This window comes from Peromyscus leucopus, chromosome 8b, assembly GCF_004664715.2.
Source record: "Peromyscus leucopus breed LL Stock chromosome 8b, UCI_PerLeu_2.1, whole genome shotgun sequence".
Taxonomy (NCBI): Eukaryota; Metazoa; Chordata; class Mammalia; order Rodentia; family Cricetidae; genus Peromyscus; species Peromyscus leucopus.
In genome coordinates this window covers 69,751,665-69,772,038 of record NC_051086.1, presented here as the reverse complement: position 1 = coordinate 69,772,038, position 20,374 = coordinate 69,751,665, and the positions used below count along the sequence as shown (strand labels likewise).

The following is a 20,374-nucleotide window of genomic DNA, read 5'->3' as shown; positions in this document are numbered from 1 at the left end:
ACATGTGGAGTTGGGAATGTAGCTCATTTAGTAGAGTGCTTGGCTATCATGCATGATCCCATATGTTCCCTGGATCCAGGATCACATAAACAAGGCATGGTGGCACATGCTTGTAATCTCAGCACTCAGGCGATGGAGTTAGGATGATCAGAAGTTCAGTCATCCTTGGCTACATAGTGAATTTGAGGCTACACTGAAATATGTGAATTTTTGTCTCAAAATAATTAAAACATGAAAAGCAAAGCAAGTTATTTGTTATTTTTTTGCTATTAATCATCACTAAAATATAACTTTTCCTTCTTTATTAGTGAACACTTGTCCTGCTCTTTCACCTTTTTCTTGCATGGAGACAGCAATGTTTGTACCAGTGTGGAAATTAACCAACATCAACCTGTATACCTTCTCAGTGAAGAGCATGTCACCCTTGCTCAACAGTCTAATAGCCCATTTCAAGGTAGATTATTCTCATTTCATTTAGTATTGGAAATTAAAACTTTCATGTTAACAATTATAGTAATAAGACAACAAAATAAATATCATTAGTGACATATTTTTATGAATGGGAATATTAACATTTCTGTGTTTTTTTTGTTAATAGCACATTATGTTATATATGTGTTAATCATTTTAAGGCTGTGTTGTGTAAGTCAGGTTTAGCATAGCTACCTAGGGGATCTTTTGATGTCATTTATACCATGAATTACTGAAATCAAGTGAAGTTGTTTTATAAGGTTACTGATTGCTTTTTAAGTCCTGGAAGTATCTACTATTTTAATGTAGTGTGTGGGTTTTTTTAAATTTATGTGGCAGACTTCATAAGTATTTAGACTTAGGTATCCAAATTCTTCAAGTTGCTTTTTTTTTAAAAATGAGAGTCAGAATAAATTGAATGATATGCACATATTTCCAGTTCATTTTGAAATGCTTTTGATTTTGGGGTAGGCATATTTTAAAGAATTTTCAAAATCTTAGCATTGTATTTTATATTAACAATAATAAAGTATAATACATTGGCTTTATTGGTGTGATCATAATGAATTTCCTTTTGAATCAGATTTACATCATTGAAACAGTGTTTATTATGATTTTTATTTACTATGTAACAGTCTTTACTTATGTGGTATCTGCTTTGGTTTCTAGTTATCTTAAGTCCATTTGGACTAAATGGCACTCTCACAGGACAGGCATTCAAGATGTCTGATTCAGCTACAAAAAAATTAATTGGTGAATGGAAACAGTTCTATCCTATTTCATGTGGTTTGAAGGAGATGTCTGACGAAAAGCAGGAAGATATGGATTGGGAAGATGATTCTTTGGCTGCAGTGGAAGTTCTTGTTGGTATGGAGTCTGATATTAGTCTGAAGGGAAAACATAAATCATATGTGTTTTAGTTAGGTTTTGTTTAATAACAAACACCTCCATTGGCATTCAACACCAAACATTTACTTTTTGCATATTACGTAAGAGCTACAGCTTGGCTGTGATGGCTCTGTGTGTCTTCTCATTGTCCAATCTAGGTTAAAGGAGTACCCAGTATCTGGGACACAGTGTTCTTAGGAAAACAAAGGAATAATAGGGATCAAGCCTAACCATGTAAGTGTATTTAAAGCTTCTGCTGGGATGTGGCATATGGTACTTTTGCCCACATTTAATTAGACAAGACTGGTTACGTGGTGAAGACAGTTATTGAGATAGAGGAACATATTCTGTTGTCTACATGCTGAAGAAGAGGGTAAGAATAATTGTGAAGGAGTTAGTGTTGGATGCTGGAAAAGTTGACAACCTGTTTAATTATGTATAGTGTTCACATATTAGTAAAACTTTTTCCTTCAGTAACAGAAAATAGCCGTAAGTACTTCTGGCTTTCGTGTGTTCTGCTTGAGTCAGTTCTTTCCAGATTAGCCCTAGTCTGTATGTCTTCATATTCAAGGAAGCAGGTTAGCAAGGTGTCTGTTTCTGGGCATATTAAGCACATAGCAGAAACAAGATGTTAAAGAGACTGTACTGATCCCTCCAAGCATATTTCACTCTGTTAAGATGTGGCATGCAGTTAAGTATGACAGTATGTAAAGACATGACAGTATGTAAAGACATAGGAGTAAAGACATGACAGTATGTAAAGACATGGGAGTAAAGACATGACAGTATGTAAAGACATGGCAGTTAAGTATGACAGTATGTAAAGACATGGGAGGCATGATAATATATAAGTGACCAGATAATAGGGATTAGTATTTATTGTAGTTAATGGACTCTAATAGTAATGTCACGTGTAAGGGTTAACTCATGGGAGTTTTGGATATTTTTTTTTTTTTCAAATTAGGTTTTTGAGACTCTTTTTTGTCCTATAACCATAACCAAGGCTGACCCTGGACTCAAGACTCTCCTACTCAACCTCCTGAGTCCTGAGAATAGAGTTGTACACCACCATGCCTAGCTTTTTTTTTTTTTGGTTTTCGAGACAGGGTTTCTCTGTGCAGTTTTGCGCCTTTCCTGGAACTCACTTGGTAGGCCAGGCTGGCCTTGAACTCACAGAGATCTGCTCGCCTCTGCCTCCCGAGTGCTGGGACTAAAGGCGTGCGCCACCACCGCCCGGCAATGCCTAGCTTTTTTAAAAAATTGAAACTATTCTCATTACTCAGTTTCAGTAAATACATTATTTATTATTGGAATAGTTGTGATAGAACCAGAACACTTAAAATAGATAAGAAGAAAACAAAATCATTCATGATCTAAGTGTCCAGGTTATTTTGTTAAATTTATGAATTAAAGTAGGTTAATTTATATATTTAAAAACTTTTAATGTAATGTGTGCTGTAGAAAAACCAAACAAACATTTATAGATAGAAAATCTGTGGTTTATTGGCTTAAAGTACTTGTTGTACAAGTGTGAGGATAGGAGTTTGGATTCCAAAACCTACATGAAAGCCACATCCAGTATTGTGCATTACTGTAATCCTAGCACTCCTATGGCAGGATGGGAGGTTGAGGTAGAAGTGGACCTGGGAGCTCATGGCTAGTTAGAAAGTGAAGACTGATGCCTGAGTTTATCCTCTGCCCTCCACACATACAGTGTAACGTGTGTATAGCTACACTCAGAGATCCATATTGATAAGATAGCTTTATTTATATAAATGTGATACTATCTTATTTGGCTTAGTTTTTACTGCAGTGATTTTCAGTGAAAATAATTAATTCTATTACTATGACATTGGCAGCTGATTTTTTTGTTTTTGTTCATTTTGTTCTTAGCGGGTGTCCGAATGATCTACCCAGCATGCTTTGTTCTAGTCCCCCAGTCAGACATTCCTACTCCTAGCTCTGTGGGATCCTCTCATTGTTCAGCTTCTTGCTTGGGTATCCATCAAGTGCCTGCTTCCACAAGAGATCCTGCTATGTCTTCAGTTACTCTTACCCCACCCACATCTCCTGAGGAAGTCCAAGCAGGTATTGAACTAACTGCTTCATCAGCTCTGGTTACAAAGCTGTTCATTTGAGTACGTCAGTACTTAGTTTTTATCTTGAAATTGTTTAAAACTTAATTAGAAAATTGCAAGTATAATGCAAAGAACACATTCATCTAAGTTCACGCTTAAAACATTTGCTTTTACATCCTCTGTGTATGTATATATACATTGATTATAAATTGGTCTTTTTCTGACTCTCTTGTAAAAGCTGTAGACTTGATATATTATTCCTACATATTCATTGCACTTTCAAAATTAAGACCACTTATAAGACATATATAATGTGTGAATGTGTGCGCATATACATGCACACACATGTGTATATGTGATTGCTTGTGGTGCTAGGAATTGAACCCAGGACCTTCATAATAAGTTGGTATTCTGCTGAGCTGAACCTGTAACCTCTTGTTTTGAATCCTTCAAATCGTGAAGTCAACATTGGTGTACTACCATCCAATTTATATCCCCTATCCAAAATTTTTGCTCTCTGCATTTAAATAATTTGTTTTTTTACTAAACTTACCAAATAGAGCAAAGAGCAAATAATACAGCAAATTAATAAAAACTTCCACTTGTTACTTTCAATCTGTTTTACCTTTCTATAGCCTCTTCTTTTTTGTTTCCAGTTGATCCTCAGTCTGCCCAGAAGTGGGTCAAATTTTCTTCAGTCTCCAATGGCTTCAGCACTGACAGCACTAGCCATCATGGTGGGAAAATACCCAGGAAATTAGCAAGTCACGTGGTAGATAGAGTCTGGCAAGAGTGCACCATGAACAGATTACAGAACAAGTATGTATCTGTATTTTATGTGATCATTTAGTTCTTTCTGTGTGCTGGGTCTCACTATGTAGCCTTGGCTGGCCTGGAATTTGGTTTGTAGGCCAGGCTGGCCTCAAACTCAGAGCTCTCAGCTGCCAAGTACTGAGATTAAAGGCATGTGCCACCCTGTCCAGTTGTATCTTTTATTTTGATATTTAAAACTTGCATGTTGGCCGGGCGTTGGTGGCGCACGCCTTTAATCCCAGCACTCGGGAGGCAGAGCCAGGCGGATCTCTGTGAGTTCGAGGCCAGCCTGGGCTACCAAGTGAGCTCCAGGAAAGGCGCAAAGCTACACAGAGAAACCCTGTCTCGAAAAACCAAAAAAAAAAAAAAAAAAAAAAAAAAAAAAAACTTGCATGTTGGTTAAGTATGAGTATGGAATAAAAACTGAGAAAAATTAATTTTAAGTAATTAAATATTAGAGCTGGGTGGTGGTGGCAGACACTTTTAATCCCAGCACTTGGGAGGCAGAGGCACGTGGATCTCTGTGAGTTTGAGGCCAGCTTGGTCTACAAAATGAGTTCCAGAACAGGCTCCAAAAAGCTACACAGAGAAACCTTGTCTCCAAAAAACAAAACAAAACAAACAAAAACCAAACAAAAAATAAAAGATTAAATTCTAATAGAAATTTTATGTATTCTAAGGAATTTATAATTTTATAATTCAGGAGGAAGTATTCTGCTACATCCAGTGGCCTATGTGAAGAAGAGTCAGCTGATAAAATAGCATGCTGGGACTTTGTTGAAGCCACACAGAGAACAAGCTGCAGTTGTTTGAGGTAAGTGTATTTCCAGTTGGGATATGTATATATTATAGTTACAATGCTAATACTTTGTTTGGGGTATCTTATACAAATATGGTATGTTAGGATTTTTCCCCCAAAAAAAGAAATGTGAGAAAAGATAGCTGGCATTTCCCCCCCCCCTTTATTTTATGTGCATTGGTGTGAAAGTGTCAGATCCCCTTGAACTGGAGTTACAGACAGTTGTGAGCTGCCATGTGGGTGCTGGGAATTGAACCTGGGTCCTCTGGAAGAGCAGCTAGTGCAGTGCTCTTAAGCACTGAGCCATCTCTCCAGCCCTACTAGTTGGCAATTTAAAGTTGATTATAGAAAGAAGTACATAGATATGGAACTGGAAAGGCTTTTCCTAATAGCCAAATAAATAAAAAAAAAAAATTTTTTTGTAGTGTGTTAGGGTATAATAGAGCAACTATAAGGACACCTTTGGTGGTGGTTGTTTTGAGGCTCTCTAATAGTGCTGCCCAGGCTGGCTTTGAACTTGATTGTCTTGCCTCAGCATTCCAAGCGCTCGGATTACAGTCATACATTCACCATACTTGACTCACACATCTCTGGAGGAACACATTCATTAATCGTATTATGCCTGAGAAATTTTCCCAGGTGTGTTTATAGCAGAGATGATTTTCATAATTTTTAAAAGAGTAAATACAAGTTCTTATCCTTGGGCAGCTGTTGGTGAGTTACTGAAATAAGATCATGAAGTAATGATTTTACACGAGGTATGACCAAAATATCAGCTTTCTAGTGAGTTGTATTATTGAAAGATTTGTAGCAGAATGGATTAGCTTGGAATTTGTTGGGCAGTTGAATTTATTCTATATATTGAGGGCTTTTAATGAGATTTGATTGTCAAGCTATAGGACTCTTTTGTCAAGTTTATTACTTTCTGAAGATTAAAGGTAGTTTATATGCTTTCTTTCTTTTTTATTTTTTTGGGTTTTTTTTTGAGACAGAGTTTCTCTGTGTAGTTTTGGTGCCTGTCCTGGAACTCACTCCTACCAGGCTGGCCTTGAACTCACAGAGATCCGCTTGGCTCCGCCTCCCGAGTACTGGGATTAAAGGTGTGCTCTGCTGCTGCCGCCTGGCGAGAAAGATTTTTTGTTTTGTTTTGTTTTTGTTTTTTGTTTGTTTAAGTTCTATGTCAAGATTTTTATTTGGCAGGACTTTTTGTTTGTTTATAACATGGACTTTTGTTTTAGTCCTCTTGAAGTAATGGGTTTCAATTATTTTATGTAAATTGATTTTAGGGGGAAGACACTAAGAAATACATGCTGCTAACATTTAAATTCTTGACTTTAAGCCAAAAGCTTGCTTTTAGAAAGTTACTTTCTTTCCTATTTTGACAACCTTCCCCCTAGGTCTATAGAGATTTTGATATACTAAATCAGTATATGTGATTTTTCCATATATTTTTCTGTAGGTTTGGATATATGTCATTTTCTCCCAAAACATAAATATTAATTTGAATTTTTGGCAGCTTTTTTTTTTTGACATCAGATGTTTGTGTATTAGCTATTTGTAAGTCTACCTCATTGCTTGAAAAACTTAATTATTATTAAATATTCCATTGAATGGTAGTACCATGGTTTATTTAGTCATTCTAGATTAGATAGACATTATTATTTCTGGGACGTTGTGTTTTGTGTTTGTTGTGCTGATGGATTGTTATCTTTTTTTCAATGTTTAGTCTATGACAAGAGCTTTCGTAGACTCAGAATACATGAGTGAGCAAGCCTCTTGCTAAAGCCCATTCTCTAGGGGAAGTGATGCAGTAATTTGCTTACAAAAAATATTCAGGTCTCTTTAAATTTAAGAGTGAATAAACTAGGTGGGTAATGCGATAGTTGAGCAAAAGGGCTTTTTAAAGTCTTGTGACTTTTAAATGAGTGTCAGTTTTACTCATTTTCATACTCATAAATTTAAGGCATATAAATATTTTTACATACTGTTTCCTTGCATTGATAGGAAAATTATCTTCAGAATCATTTATTGTTATGGGGGGATAAAATTGTTTTGATTGCATTTTTATGTTGGTAAGGTGGATTAGTATACTTGTTACTTGGCTGTAGTCTAGTGAAGTGTTTATCTACTTAAGAAAGCAAATTTCAGATTTTAACTCCAAGGGAGGGATTCCAGGCTAATAGGAAAAACTCTAAAGAGATCACTTTGTTATACCTTGAGGTTGACAGGTCCTCTGGAAGATTCACCCATTTGGTTTAGTATGAAATTAATGGTAGAACAATTCTCTCTAAAGAAGTCTAACTTTTGGAAAGATCTGTGTAGAACAACAGGATGAGGATTTAATGTCAACAATGTAAATTGCTATTACTAGTAATATATTTAAGCCGTAATTAATAGTTTTCTTATTCATACAACCAAGTAAATATATATGGCTGTTTACTATTCCCATTCCTTATACCTAAAGTACAACCATGTATTTCATTTCCTCAGTGATATCTTGCCCTTATTATTGCCTTGTAAGAAGTAGACTCCCAAAATTTGGTTCAGAACTCACTTATACTTTTTTTTTTCCTTCTGGTTTTTCTTTCTTTCTTTCTTTTTTTTAAAGATTTATTTATTTATTTATTTATTTATTTATTTATTTATTTATTTATTTATTAATTATACAGTGTAATGTCTGCATGTATCCTTGCAGGCCAGAAGAGGGCACCAGATCTCCTTATAGATGGTTGTGAGCCACCATGTGGTTGCTGGGAATTGAACTCAGGACCTCTGGAAGAATAGTCGGTGCTCTTAACTGCTGAGCCATCTCTCCCGCTCTCCTTCTGGTTTTTTGAAACAGGGTTTCTCTGTAGCTTTGGAGCCTGTCCTGGAACTCACTGTGTAAATCAGGCTGGCCTTGAATTCATAGAAATCCACTGGCCTCTGTCTCTTGAGTGCTGGGACTAAAGGTGTGCGCCACCACCGCCCAGGTTGTAGACATTATTTTCTAAAAGAAAATTTTTAGGTACCATTTTGATTGAAGTTTTTCTTTTTTGGGGGTTGGAAGCTGTTAAGACAGGGTCTCTATATGTAGTCCTGGCTGTCCTGGAACTCACTTTGCACATCAGGCTGGCCTTGAATTCACAGAAATCCTCCTGCCTCTACCTCCCAAGTCTGGGATTAAAGGTGTGTGTCACTGTGCCCTACCCCAGGTGCTAGTTTCTTCAAAGTCAGTTGTAGTGGGAAAGTTAAAGCCCCGTTAATAAAACTCATTCCACTAATGATAGGAATGATGCTTTACTTAATACGATTTTTAAAACATCAAGTATTGTTTATTTGGAAAACAGTAGTTTACTGAGTTATGCAAATTTGAATGTTGGCACATTTTGTTAAATATATTAAAATGCATTTATATCACCAGTGGTCTAATACAGCTTTTCAAAATTTTAAATCTTACTCAAAAGCTCACTTTTATCAGTTAGTTATTCTTCATTAAAATGGCAGACTCACTGTGTTTTCAAGAACCTTAATAAGCAATTCTATCAAATAATAAAAAAATAGATAGTTATTGTTTATCAGTCATTTTCTTTTTTTTCCCCCATGTGACAAGATTTTGCTGTCTAACCACAGGTTAGTCTAGATTTCATGAAGCCTGTGGCTAGCCTTCGTTCATGATTATTGTGCCTTAGTCTTGCAAGTTCTGAATTGTGGTATGCAGTGCCACATTCAACTCTGATTTGTTTTTCAAATAAAAATGATATTCCATGAAAAAAAGATGGCTTACTTAGCTTTAACCTCAAGCAATGATACAAGTAATTTTCCTCAAAGCAGCTGTTGACCATAATTGTGTAGCAGACAGGCTGCATAGGGACCTGTTTCTTCATACAGACTATAGAAAGCAGGGCAAATACATACAGGTGTTGAAGTTTGATAAAATATTGAGAGTTTTACTGTTTTTAGTGACAAAAACCCAGTAACACTGTGTTTAATACTTCCAAAGTAAAACTGGCTTTAAGCGTGTTCTGAGTGGAGAGAGTGCTTATTAGTATGCTGCACCGGCGCTGCTTTCAAGTGTCTGCACAACAGAAAACTCAGAAAAAGACAAGCCCAAATTCTTGTATACCTGCTAGTGAAGAAAACAGCTATCCTAGTTGGTATTATTGCCAAGGGCTTTACCAAAGTCTGTTGTTTTTGCCCCATTGCCATGTCAACGTAATGGAAAGGGCAGATAATGTGCTATTAGGAAAACAGTTTTTTTTTTTTTTTTTGATTTTTTGAGACAGGGTTTCTCTGTGTAGCTTTGCGCCTTTCCTGGATCTCACTCTGTAGACCAGGCTGGCCTCGAACTCACAAAGATCCACCTGCCTCTGCCTCCCGAGTGCTGGGATTAAAGGCGTGCGCCACCACCGCCTGGCAGGAAAACAGTTTTAAGTGGGTGTGATGACACACATCTGTAGTCCAGCAGTTGGCAGTCTGAGGCAGGAGAACCTGTCTCAAAAAAGTCTTTTAAAAAGTTTTAACCCCCTTGGACTGGAGAGATGGCTCAGAGGTTAAGAGCACTGGCTGCTGTTCTAGAGGTCCTGAGTTCAATTTCCAACAACCACATGGTGGCTCACAACCATTTGTAATAAGATCTGGTGCCTTCTTCTGGTTCAGGCAGAACACTGTATACATAATAAATAAGTAAATAAATCTTTAAAAAATATTTTAACCCCCTCAACAGGCAAGTATGTAACTGATAACTGAATGATAGTCATTTTTTTATTATTGTTTCCTTTGCTTTTTCCTGTGTTACTGTTAAATATCTTCCTTGGTTAGGTTGCCTTAAAAGTTTGGCATTCTATTTTTATTCTTGAGTCCTGAGCTAGAGTAGTATGTGCTGTTAATCTCTGAGCCCTTTGTCTAGCATCTAGGTCAGGTTCTTGAGAGTCACATACGGGACATTTTTTATCATTGTAGTAGAAACTTATTTTAGAGCTTTGATTAGATTCAGCATTTTCAGCAAGAGTACTTCATAGATAATTGCTTTGTAATATGTCACAGCAGAAGAGATACAGGGTCTGGTTACCCTTCTAAGAATGTTTAAGTTTAGCCAGTTGTTGTGGCCCATGCCTTTAATCCCAGCACTCAGAAGGTAGAGGCTTGTCTGCTCATAGACAGTTTTAGGATAGCCAGGACTGCATAGAGAGACCCCGACCTCCCTCCTAAAAAGGTTGTCTACAAGTTGATACTTTGACCTTTGCACTGATGGTTCTAACTATAAATTACAAATAAAGATAGTGTTTCTTCTTTTGAGACTTTGATTTCCTTTTTTGCCTTGTACTGGATACATTTTTAGTTAAGTATTAAGTAATAATATTTAGAGTTAGCGCTATTCCTTTGTTTTCTCACTTACTCTATTAATGTAATGAATACTGCTGATTTATTTTTATTTTTTATCTAATGTCATACCTTAAATTTTTTAGCTATAATAAACTCCATTTGGTTGTAATGATTGTTTTAAACTTTGCTGGGTTGAATTGTTGCTAATTGTTAATTATTTGCTTCTGTTAGTGATGTACACTTGTGTTCTTGAAGAATATTGGTGTACGATTTCATACAGTGTTTTTGATTCTGGTATTTGGGTAGTGGGGATTTGGTTTCTTTCTATCCTTTAGTTATAGGTCATGTTTTCTTTGATAACATCCCCTAAGATGTCCCAGACTCTGTAGGAATGAATGTTTCAGAATGTTCCTTTATCAGAAATGTCTTTGGAAAAAAAAATGCTTGCCATCTTCTTAGAATTTTGAGTTGTTACATTTGTGTGTTGGAGGTGGCGTGCACATGCAGCAGTGAGCATGTGGAGCACAAGACAGCATGTTGACTCTTCCCTTCCAGTGTGTGGATCTCCAGGGTTGACCAGGTAGTCAGGCTGTCGTCTCACAGAGGCCTGTGCTACTGTTCCTGTGTTCTTTCCGGGTAGCTCCCCAGAATGAAAACTTAATGAATATTGAATTTAAAATTCCATACTCAATTGCCTTGTGAGATTCTTTCTTTCTTTCTTTCTTTCTTTCTTTCTTTCTTTCTTTCTTTCTTTCTTTCTTTCTTTCTTTCTTTCTTTCTTTCTTTCTTTCTTTCTTTCTTTCTTTCTTTCTTCCTTCTTCCTTCCTTCCTTCCTTCCTTCCTTCCTTCTTCCTTTCCTTTCCTTTCCTTTCCTTTCCTTTCCTTTCCTTTCCTTTCCTTTCCTTTCCTTTCCTTTCCTTTTCCTTTCCTTTCCTTTTTTCCTTTCCTTTCCTTTCCTTTCCTTTCCTTTCCTTTCCTTTCCTTTCCTTTCCTTTCCTTTCCTTTCCTTTCCTTTCCTTTCCTTTTTTCCTTTCCTTTCCTTTCCTTTCCTTTCCTTTCCTTTTTTCCTTTCCTTTCCTTTTTTCCTTTCCTTCCTTTCCTTTCCTTTTTCCTTTCCTTTCCTTTTCCTTTCCTTTCCTTTTCCTTTCCTTTCCTTTTTTCCTTTCCTTTTTCCTTTTTCTTTTTTCCTTTCCTTTCCTTTCCTTTCCTTTCCTTTCCTTTCCTTTTTCCTTTCCTTTTTCCTTTCCTTTTTCCTTTCCTTTCCTTTCCTTTCCTTTCCTTTTTCCTTTCCTTTTTCCTTTCCTTTTTCCTTTCCTTTTTTTTCCTTTCCTTTTTTCCTTTCCTTTTTCCTTTCCTTTTTCCTTTCCTTTTTCCTTTCCTTTTTCCTTTCCTTTTTTCCTTTCCTTTTTCCTTTCCTTTTTCCTTTCCTTTTTCCTTTCCTTTTTCCTTTCCTTTTTCCTTTCCTTTTTCCTTTCCTTTTTCCTTTCCTTTTTCCTTTCCTTTTTTCCTTTCCTTTTTCCTTTCCTTTTTTCCTTTCCTTTTTCCTTTCTCCTTCCCTTTCTCCTTCCCTTTCCCCTTCCCTTTCCCTTCCCTTTTCCCCTTCCCTTCCCTTTCCCTTTCCCCTTCCCTTTCCCCTTCCCTTTCCCCTTCCCTTTCCCCTTCCCTTTCCCCTTCCCTTTCCCCTTCCCTTTCCCCTTCCCTTTCCCCTTCCCTTTTCCCTTCCCTTTTCCCTTCCCTTTTCCCTTCCCTTTTCCTTTTCCTTTCCTTCCTTCCTTCCTTCTCTCCCTCCCTCCCTCCCTCCCTCTCTCCCTCCCTCCCTCCCTCCCTCTCTCTCTCCCTTCCTTTCTCTCTCTCTCTCTCTCTCTCTCTCTCTCTCTCTCTCTCTCTCTCTCTCTCTCTCTCTGGTTTGTTTTTTGTTTTTTTGAGACAGGGTTTCTCTGTGTAGTTTTGGTGCCAAGATAATTTCTTAGTGTGAAAAGAAACAAACAAACAAAATACAGTGTATGTCAAGTATCATGAATTTGGAAGCCTCATTTTGAAAGATCTTAGAACCAACAAAATTACTTGATTTTCAGGAATAGTTTAAGTCCAAGACTTAAAATTTTTTAAAAGATATATTTTATGTGCCTGAATGTTTTGCCTGCATATATGTATGTGCACCATATATGTGCCTGGTCCTGGTGGAGATCAGGAAAAGTCAGTAGATTCTTTGGAACTGGAGTTAATCTGGTTGGGAGCTACCACGTTGGTGTTGTGAATTGAACCCGAGTACACTGCAGTTCAGTTGAGAACTGATTCATGGATAAAGAAAAGGCTATTTTAAGCATTTCTTTTCCTTTTATAGTCAAATGATTCCTTCTGTGGTCAAATCTTGAGAGAACATAGAAAGGCCCATCTGTCAGTCAATTCTAGCACTTTTCTAGTCTAATCAGTTACTGGCGTATTATAGTTAATGACTATTAAGCCATTCTTAATAGTTACTAACTCTGAAATACCAGGTATATTTACAAATGAAATAGTTTCAATTTTCTATTTTATATTGTTTTATCTTAATTAGATGTTTGTGTTTATTGAGATGCTAAGATAGTAAGATGATGTAGGCTAATCATTAGCTATTTGATCACAGTGCTATTTAGTGAGTATAAGTGAGTTGACTTAAAATTTTTTTAGAAGATGTATTTTATGTGCATGAGTGATTTGCCTGCATATATGTATGTGTCCCATATATGTGCCTGGTGACAGTGGAGGCCAGAAAAAGGCACTGGATTTCTTGGACCTGGAGTTAAATATGGTTGTGAGCCACCATGTGGGTGCTGTGAATTGAACATGAGTCCTCTGCAAAGAGTCCATGCTCTTAACCACTGTGTCATCTCTCTAGTCCTCCAAATTGGGTTTTATGAATTGTTCTGTATGCTTTTATGTTTAAGATCACTGAACAAGTGTCTTAAATTCAAATCATCCTAATTTTAGAATTGTATATGAAAAACATGCTCTCAGCCGGGCGGTGGTGGCGCACGCCTTTAATCCCAGCACTCGGGAGGCAGAGGCAGGCGGATCTCTGTGAGTTCGAGGCCAGCCTGGGCTACCAAGTGAGTCCCAGGAAAGGCGCAAAGCTACACAGAGAAACCCTGTCTCGAAAAACCAAAAGAAAAAAAAAAAAAAAAAAAGAAAACATGCTCTCAAGAGACTCAAAGTCTTATTTTACATAGTATGTATAATAGTTATACTTTAAAATGAATAACTGAACTTATTTTTTAACTTTTCAGGCATAAAAGTCTCAAAACAAGAAATACTGGGCAACAAGGACAGGCACCATCTTTAGGGCAGCAGCAACAAGTACTTCCTAAGCACAAGACCAATGAGAAGCAAGAAAAGAGTGAAAAGCCACAAAAACGCCCCTTGACTCCTTTTCACCATCGGGTATCCATTAGTGATGCTATTGGCATGGACACAGACTCAGCCAGCCAAAGACTTGTGGTCTCTGCTGCAGATAGTCAAGTGAGATTCTCTAACATCCGCACTAATGACATGGCAAAGACCCCACAGATGCACGGGACTGAACTGGCAACTTCACCTCAGCCTCCCCCACTTAGTCCTCATCCGTGTGATGTGGTTGATGAAGGAGTGACTAAAACACCTTCAACTCCCCAGAGTCAACATTTTTATCAAATGCCAACACCGGATCCCTTGGTTCCTACCAAACCAATGGAAGATAGGATAGACAGTTTGTCCCAATCTTTCCCACCTCCATTTCAGGAAGCTGTAGAACCTACCGTGTATGTTGGTACAGCAGTAAACTTGGAAGAAGATGAAGCTAATAGAGCCTGGAAGTATTACAAAGTCCCAAAGAAAAAAGATGTAGAATTTTTACCACCTCAACTTCCAAATGATAAATTCAAGGATGATCCAGTTGGACCTTTTGGACAGGAAAGTGTAACATCAGTTACAGAGTATGTATTTTTTTTAAATAGTCACTACTATAAGTTAAGAATAAAAGATGATGTAACTTCTTAATGCTAGAACTCCAGGGTTTTAAAGGGTAGAAATTATAAAAATAGATATTCCAAGTATTAAATTTGAATAATTTCTTTAGCATGTTTATTTCTGAAGGAAGCTCTCTGTTATGAAACCATTTGGCCACAAACATCTGGAGAAAATAATATGTAAAAGCTTCAGTGTCTGTCACCCAACTAAAGGATTTTGCCTGTGACTAGAGTCATCTGCTCTCCTGTTACTCCTCTTGTCCTGAGTTTGGCACTTGTTTCTCCACATGCCTTGTGCTTTAGTTAATTCAACCATTGCTTTGTGATCTTGCGTTACTTGTGGATATGCTGTAGTTGTCTACCCTCTTTTAGACACATCATATTGTCTGTTTTTCAGAGCAACAGAGTAGGTGGTAGTGAATGAGGGAGGTGGGTACATATTCCTTGTATATGAATTTCTTTAGGAAACACATCTGAAGAGGAATTGCCAGACCATCAGATATGTCCATTTTCAGTGAAAGGGTAAGAGCCAGGTTGCTCCTCAAACCACTAGCTTACAATTTATACCACCAGGAGCCAGGAGATCATGAAAATACTGTGGATTTTCATTTTCATCAATCCTTGGCATTATAAGACTATTTTGACTGCATGAAGAATGGCAAGGCTTTATCCTAATGCATGTTTGTAGATTTCTAGTGAGATTAAACATCATTTAAAATGTTCATCGTCTCTGAATTACCTGTCTAAATTTTAAGGTTCCCTTCTCCATTTTTATTTATTCTTTCCATATTTTTGGTACTAATCCTGTACTATTAAATGCACTGTAGATATCTTCCTACATCTAGTTTGCCATCTTTGTTCACTAATATGGCATTCTTTGGACAGAATATAGCTGGCTTTCTTTTGGGTCTGTCTTTACTTCCTGTATTGGCTTGGAATATGTTCTTATCCTATCCAACAATTTTAATATGTAAATTTTTAGTGGTATAAATCACCCAGCAAAACACCATTATATTCCTTTTTTAAATGTATCTTTCTGTATATAGATGTTTTGCTTGAATGTATGTCTGTGCACCATGTGTGCGCCTGAATATCTCAGAATCCAGAAGAGGGTATTCAGTCCCCAGGACTAGAGTTGTAGACAGTTGTGAACTGCCGTGTGGGTGTTGGGAATTGAGCCCTGGTCCTCCGGAAGAGCAGCCAGTGTTCTTAACCATTGGCTATCTCCTTAGCCCCTATTATATTCTTAAGGTTACATAATGTATTCGATTTTATTAGTTGCCTAAGATTGCACACATCCTTCTTTTTTCTTTTTGTTTTACCTTTAGTGCTGGACATCAAATCCAGTGCTGTGTGAATGCTAGGCAAGCAGTCTGTCACTGAGCAATAGCTCCAGTCCTTGATTTTTTTAGTTGTTTGTTTTGCTTTATATGCATGGGGCATTTTAGCTTACAACACATGCATTCCCAGTGCCCTTAGAAGCCATTCTAAGGATCATAAGATTGTGAATCTCCATGTGGATACTGGCAATTGAACATAGTTCCTCTGTAACAGTGGCAGGGTTCCGGGGGATGGGGAGCGATACTTGGAACCATCTTCAAGCTTGAGAGAGGATGCTCTGTTTCTTCCTCATGGTCTCCTGTGCTCTACACAGTTGAATAAAATTCTTGAGTAATGAACTATAGAAATCTACACAGTTGGAGAAACTTCTTTAGTAACTATAGAAGTGATGCCTGAAAGTATAGTCTTTTAAAAAAGTTAAATACAAAGTAATAGGTTTCATTGTACCATCCCCTCGCCCCCCAGACAGGCTTTCCTGACACAGAGCTTTGTGCTCTTCTGGAACTCACTTTATAGCCCAGGCTGTCCTTGAACTCATAGAGATCTGCCTGCCTCTGCCTCCCGAGTGCTGGGATTAAAGGTATGCGCCACCACTGCCTGGCTCATTATGCCATCTTCATATAAATATGTCATTATATTTTGTTGTTTATTCCACTCCCCCCTGTCTTTATTTGTGCCCTCTCCATCCTGTGGCTGATTCTCTTTCTTTGGATAGTATCCTGTTTTTGTTTTTAGTTTTGAAATAGGGTTTTTCTGTGTTACCCTGACTGTCCTAGAACTCACTCTGTAGACCAAGGTGGCCCTGAATTCAGAGATCTGCCTGCCCCTGCCTCCCAATTGCTGAGATTAAAGATATGTGCCACCATGCCCAACTATGTACCATACTTTATCCATTGATGGACATGTAAGTTGGTATCATTTGTTGGCTGTGTAGGAATGATCCTGCTATAAGCACACTTGGGCAAGTTATCTTTGGATCATATGGTAGCTTTATTTTTAGGGTGATTTCTTTCTTTCTTTTTTTTTTTTTTTGAGGAACCTCTGTACTGTTGTCCATCATAGTTGTGAAGAAGCCTCCCGTTTCCTCATATGCCAGCATTTTTACCTTTTTTTTGGGGGGGGGGTAACCATTCTGACTGGGGTGAGATAGAGCCTTATACTTACATTTCCTCTATTGCTGACGAAAGTTCACCCTATCTTCTGTTAGCTTTCTGATTTAACCACATCTTTTTTAAGAAAAAAAAAAAAAAAAAAGCCAGGCTCATGCCTCATGGTCATTCAGATTGTATTAGAGTGAGTAGAGGATCATTTATTTCTTATCATTTGGTGTTGCTTGAAAGTTGTAGTGAATTTTTCTGATTATTCTGTCCGAGTTATGGTCTGTTTTCTCTCTTCTAAACTACTGCCTCTCCTAAATACTGTTTTTTACAATTTGTTGCTAATATATTTATCCCCACATCTGCGATTGTGTATATTAATGGAGTCTTTTCTCTGTTAGAATGTAAGCTCTACAAGGGCAAGGACTCTTGGTGACTGCTGTGCTTCTCTTAACCCAAACCTAGGGTGTGCAGGTAGATGCACACCTAGAGCAATCCTGTGCGCATTGTAGAACGCACAAATGTTTGCATGAATCAAATGACAGCGTGGCTAGACTACTTTCCTGTTTTCTTCCCAGGTTGGATTTTCTTACTTATTTTATTTTTTTTTTTTAAAAGATTTATTTATTTATTATGTATACAGTGTTCTGCCTACATGTGTCCCTTCAGGCCAGAAGAGGGCACCAGATCTCATTACAGGTGGTTGGGAGCCACCATGTGGTTGCTGGGAATTGAACTCAGGACCTCTGGAAGAGCAGTCGGTGCTCTTAACCACTGAGCCATCTCTCCAGCCCTTTCTTACTTATTGTAGAAATGTGGTGATAGGAATATTTTTACATTAGAAAATTATAGGAATGAGTTTATATATTTTATTTATTTATTTATTTTGTTTGGTTTTTCGAGACAGGGTTTCTCTCTGTAGTTTTGGTGCCTGTCCTGGATCTCACTATGTAGATCAGGCTGGCCTCAAACTCACAGAGAGATCTGCCTGCCTCTGCCTCTAGAGTGCTGGAATTAAAGGCGTGCACCACTACCGCCCAGCAGGAATGAGTTTTTGTGGGTACATTATATTCATAAGATCTAAGAATACTAGCCATACCTTTAAACACATGTATTGACTGCTTAAGCTTATAACATTTAACCTCAGAATCTGTTATAAAATTACTTGACACTTTTCTCATTGAATACGAATGAGAAGAAGAAGCATACTGTAGTAGAACAGCATGCAGAGCAGAATGGTGCTGGGTGTGATTACATAAGTTACGGACTAGCACGTTTCCACTTCTACCTATTTCTCACCCCCGCCCCTTTGCCCCTTAGTCCTAGAAAAGGGGGAAAAACTTGAATAAAAGGTTTACTGTTGGTTTAATTTAAACAAATTTCAATTTTTATTTTGTGGAATTATGTCATCTTTTTTGTTGTTATACCAGATTGTAAACTTTCCATTCCCCTTCAGTTCTAAGCCTTGTTTTTATAGCATAATGATAGAGATATTACCTAAGGTTCACTAAAGTTTTGTTTCTATGTTAACTCTATCATTTATGGAATATAATAGTTCTGCATTTGATAGGTTAGAAATAAGAGCAAGAGATTAATGTTTGTTGCCTGCAGTTCTCTCCTTTTACCTGGAATTACTGGAATCGCAGTAATTATGACTGCAATAGCAGTAATTCTGGCTCCAGCCTCAGGTGACATTTGTCAATGTCCACTTCCAGTTGTTACAGCTAAAGGTGTGTTTCTGACATCTGGTAGGCAGAGACCAGAGATGCTGCTGAGAGGCTTTTAAGTGTACATGGTAGTATCCCACAACAAAAACATAATACAGCATAAAGTGTTATGTTGCTTTAATGTGCCTTAAAAATTCTTTATTATAAAAAAAAAACAACCTTGGAATGAAATAGAAACATCACATACCAAAATTAATCAGGCTTAAAATCTGTCCAACTTAATGGACTTATATACAGTTAGAATTGGCATAAAATATTTAATAATGTGGCTTTTAACAGAAATTTGACCTCTAAAACTGTTATTAAATTAAATGGGCCAAATGTATTTAATTATTTTTTTAGAATTGTGAAATATCTGGCTCAGTCACTGGTGTTGCTCTGAAACGTAAGTCTTGGTTAGAAGGACTTGGTAATTCAGTATCTGCTATTAATACTTACTGTTCAGAAGAGCATTATCTCATTGTAGAAAGTGCTAAAACTAGTTAGGGACAGATGGTATCCCTTATTGAAATAAGTTTATGATTCACTATTAGGTTTTTTTGATGGCATCTCAGCAACTTCCTTTTTTTTTTTTTTTTTTTTTTTTTTTTGGATGGGGGTGGTGTTGAGATAGAACCTCTACTATGTAACTCTGGCTGGCCTAGAACTCATAAGGTAGACCTGGTTTGCCTTGAATTCACAGAGATCTGCCTTCCCCCACCTCTGAGAATGCTGGGATTAAAGGCTTGGGCCATCATGCCTAGCCCTTTAACAATGTCTTTCTGTAGGAACATAGAAATTCTTTTTTGCTTGTTTGTTTGCTGATAATAGAAAGCCAGGGTCTGTGGCTATGTGCACACCTCTAACCCCATTGTTTTCAGAGGTTGAGACAGGAGGATTGCTGGGGCCTGCTGGCTACCAGCCTAGCTCCAGGTTCAGTGAGAGACTGTCTCAAGGCAGTGAGGTGGAGAGTGATAAAGCAGATACCTGACTTCCTCACATCTCAAATGATCTTGCCAGACTGCACATTTTCCCCCTTCCATTTTTGGTTGTTGTGTTGTTCTGTTTTGGAAAGTAAATCAATTTAGACCTTTCTTCTTTCTCTCTTTCTCTCCTTCTCTCTCTCTCTCTTTTCTTTCTTTCTTTCTCTCTCTCTCTCTCTCTCTTTTTCTTTCCTTTCTCTCTCTTACTTATTTTATTTTATTTATTTAGAGACAGGGTTTGTCTGTGTAGCCCTGGCTGTCCTGGAACTCATTTTGTAGACCAACTCTGTAGAACTCACTGAGATCCACTGCCTCTGCCTCCGAAGTGCTGGGAATAAAGGCATGCAGTTTTTAAACAGCTCAGACTGCAATTATTTGTTTTCACTAGGGAATTAGAAACAGCAAGAATGAGAAGAAATATGGATGTTATAGATACAATAATTTTTCAGAATGGAAGTGCATTGAAATAACAACTTAAGAACTCAGGTCTTGGAAAATTGTTAAGGTCTGGCTAAAAATAACAGCATATCCTTATACAGGAAAGGGAGTCTGTATACAGTGATAGAAGAGAATCTATCTGCATAATATATATTATAAACTTTAGATTTGAGGTAAATGATACATGCATACATACAAGATCTTCTGCATTGTGTTTTTTGATCACTAATTAGATGATATGAACAGTGCCTGTTTGCCTGAAGGAGAGGGATTGACATACTGTTCATCTGTCCTTCTAACTCTTACGACTTAGTTATGTGTGTATAAGACATGGACACTGCAGAAATATGATTTCAGTTTGAAATGCCAGCAATTTGAACATGGGTCTTAAACTATTAATAAACCGGTGAGGCATAGGCAGCACAGGGCAGAAATGCATCTGAAGAATTATTTTCTTTATGAGTGTTGCCTTT

The 20,374-nt window shown here is 37.4% G+C and overlaps 1 protein-coding gene across 2 annotated transcripts in view; it reads left to right on the top strand.

Moving 5' to 3' along the window:
• The window catches only part of Med13 (mediator complex subunit 13), a 101,273-nt gene that overhangs the window by 27,526 nt on the left and 53,373 nt on the right, over window positions 1–20,374 (top strand). Inside the window, exons 4-9 of one of the 2 annotated variants that reach the window (XM_028878288.1) lie at window positions 309–454; window positions 1,141–1,338; window positions 3,253–3,447; window positions 4,073–4,256; window positions 4,954–5,064; window positions 13,620–14,303. In XM_028878288.1, coding sequence (XP_028734121.1) covers window positions 309–454; window positions 1,141–1,338; window positions 3,253–3,447; window positions 4,073–4,256; window positions 4,954–5,064; window positions 13,620–14,303 — 1,518 coding nt within the window. The remainder of the gene's footprint in view (window positions 1–308; window positions 455–1,140; window positions 1,339–3,252; window positions 3,448–4,072; window positions 4,257–4,953; window positions 5,065–13,619; window positions 14,304–20,374) is intronic. The other variant, XM_028878289.2, reaches the window with a different exon arrangement.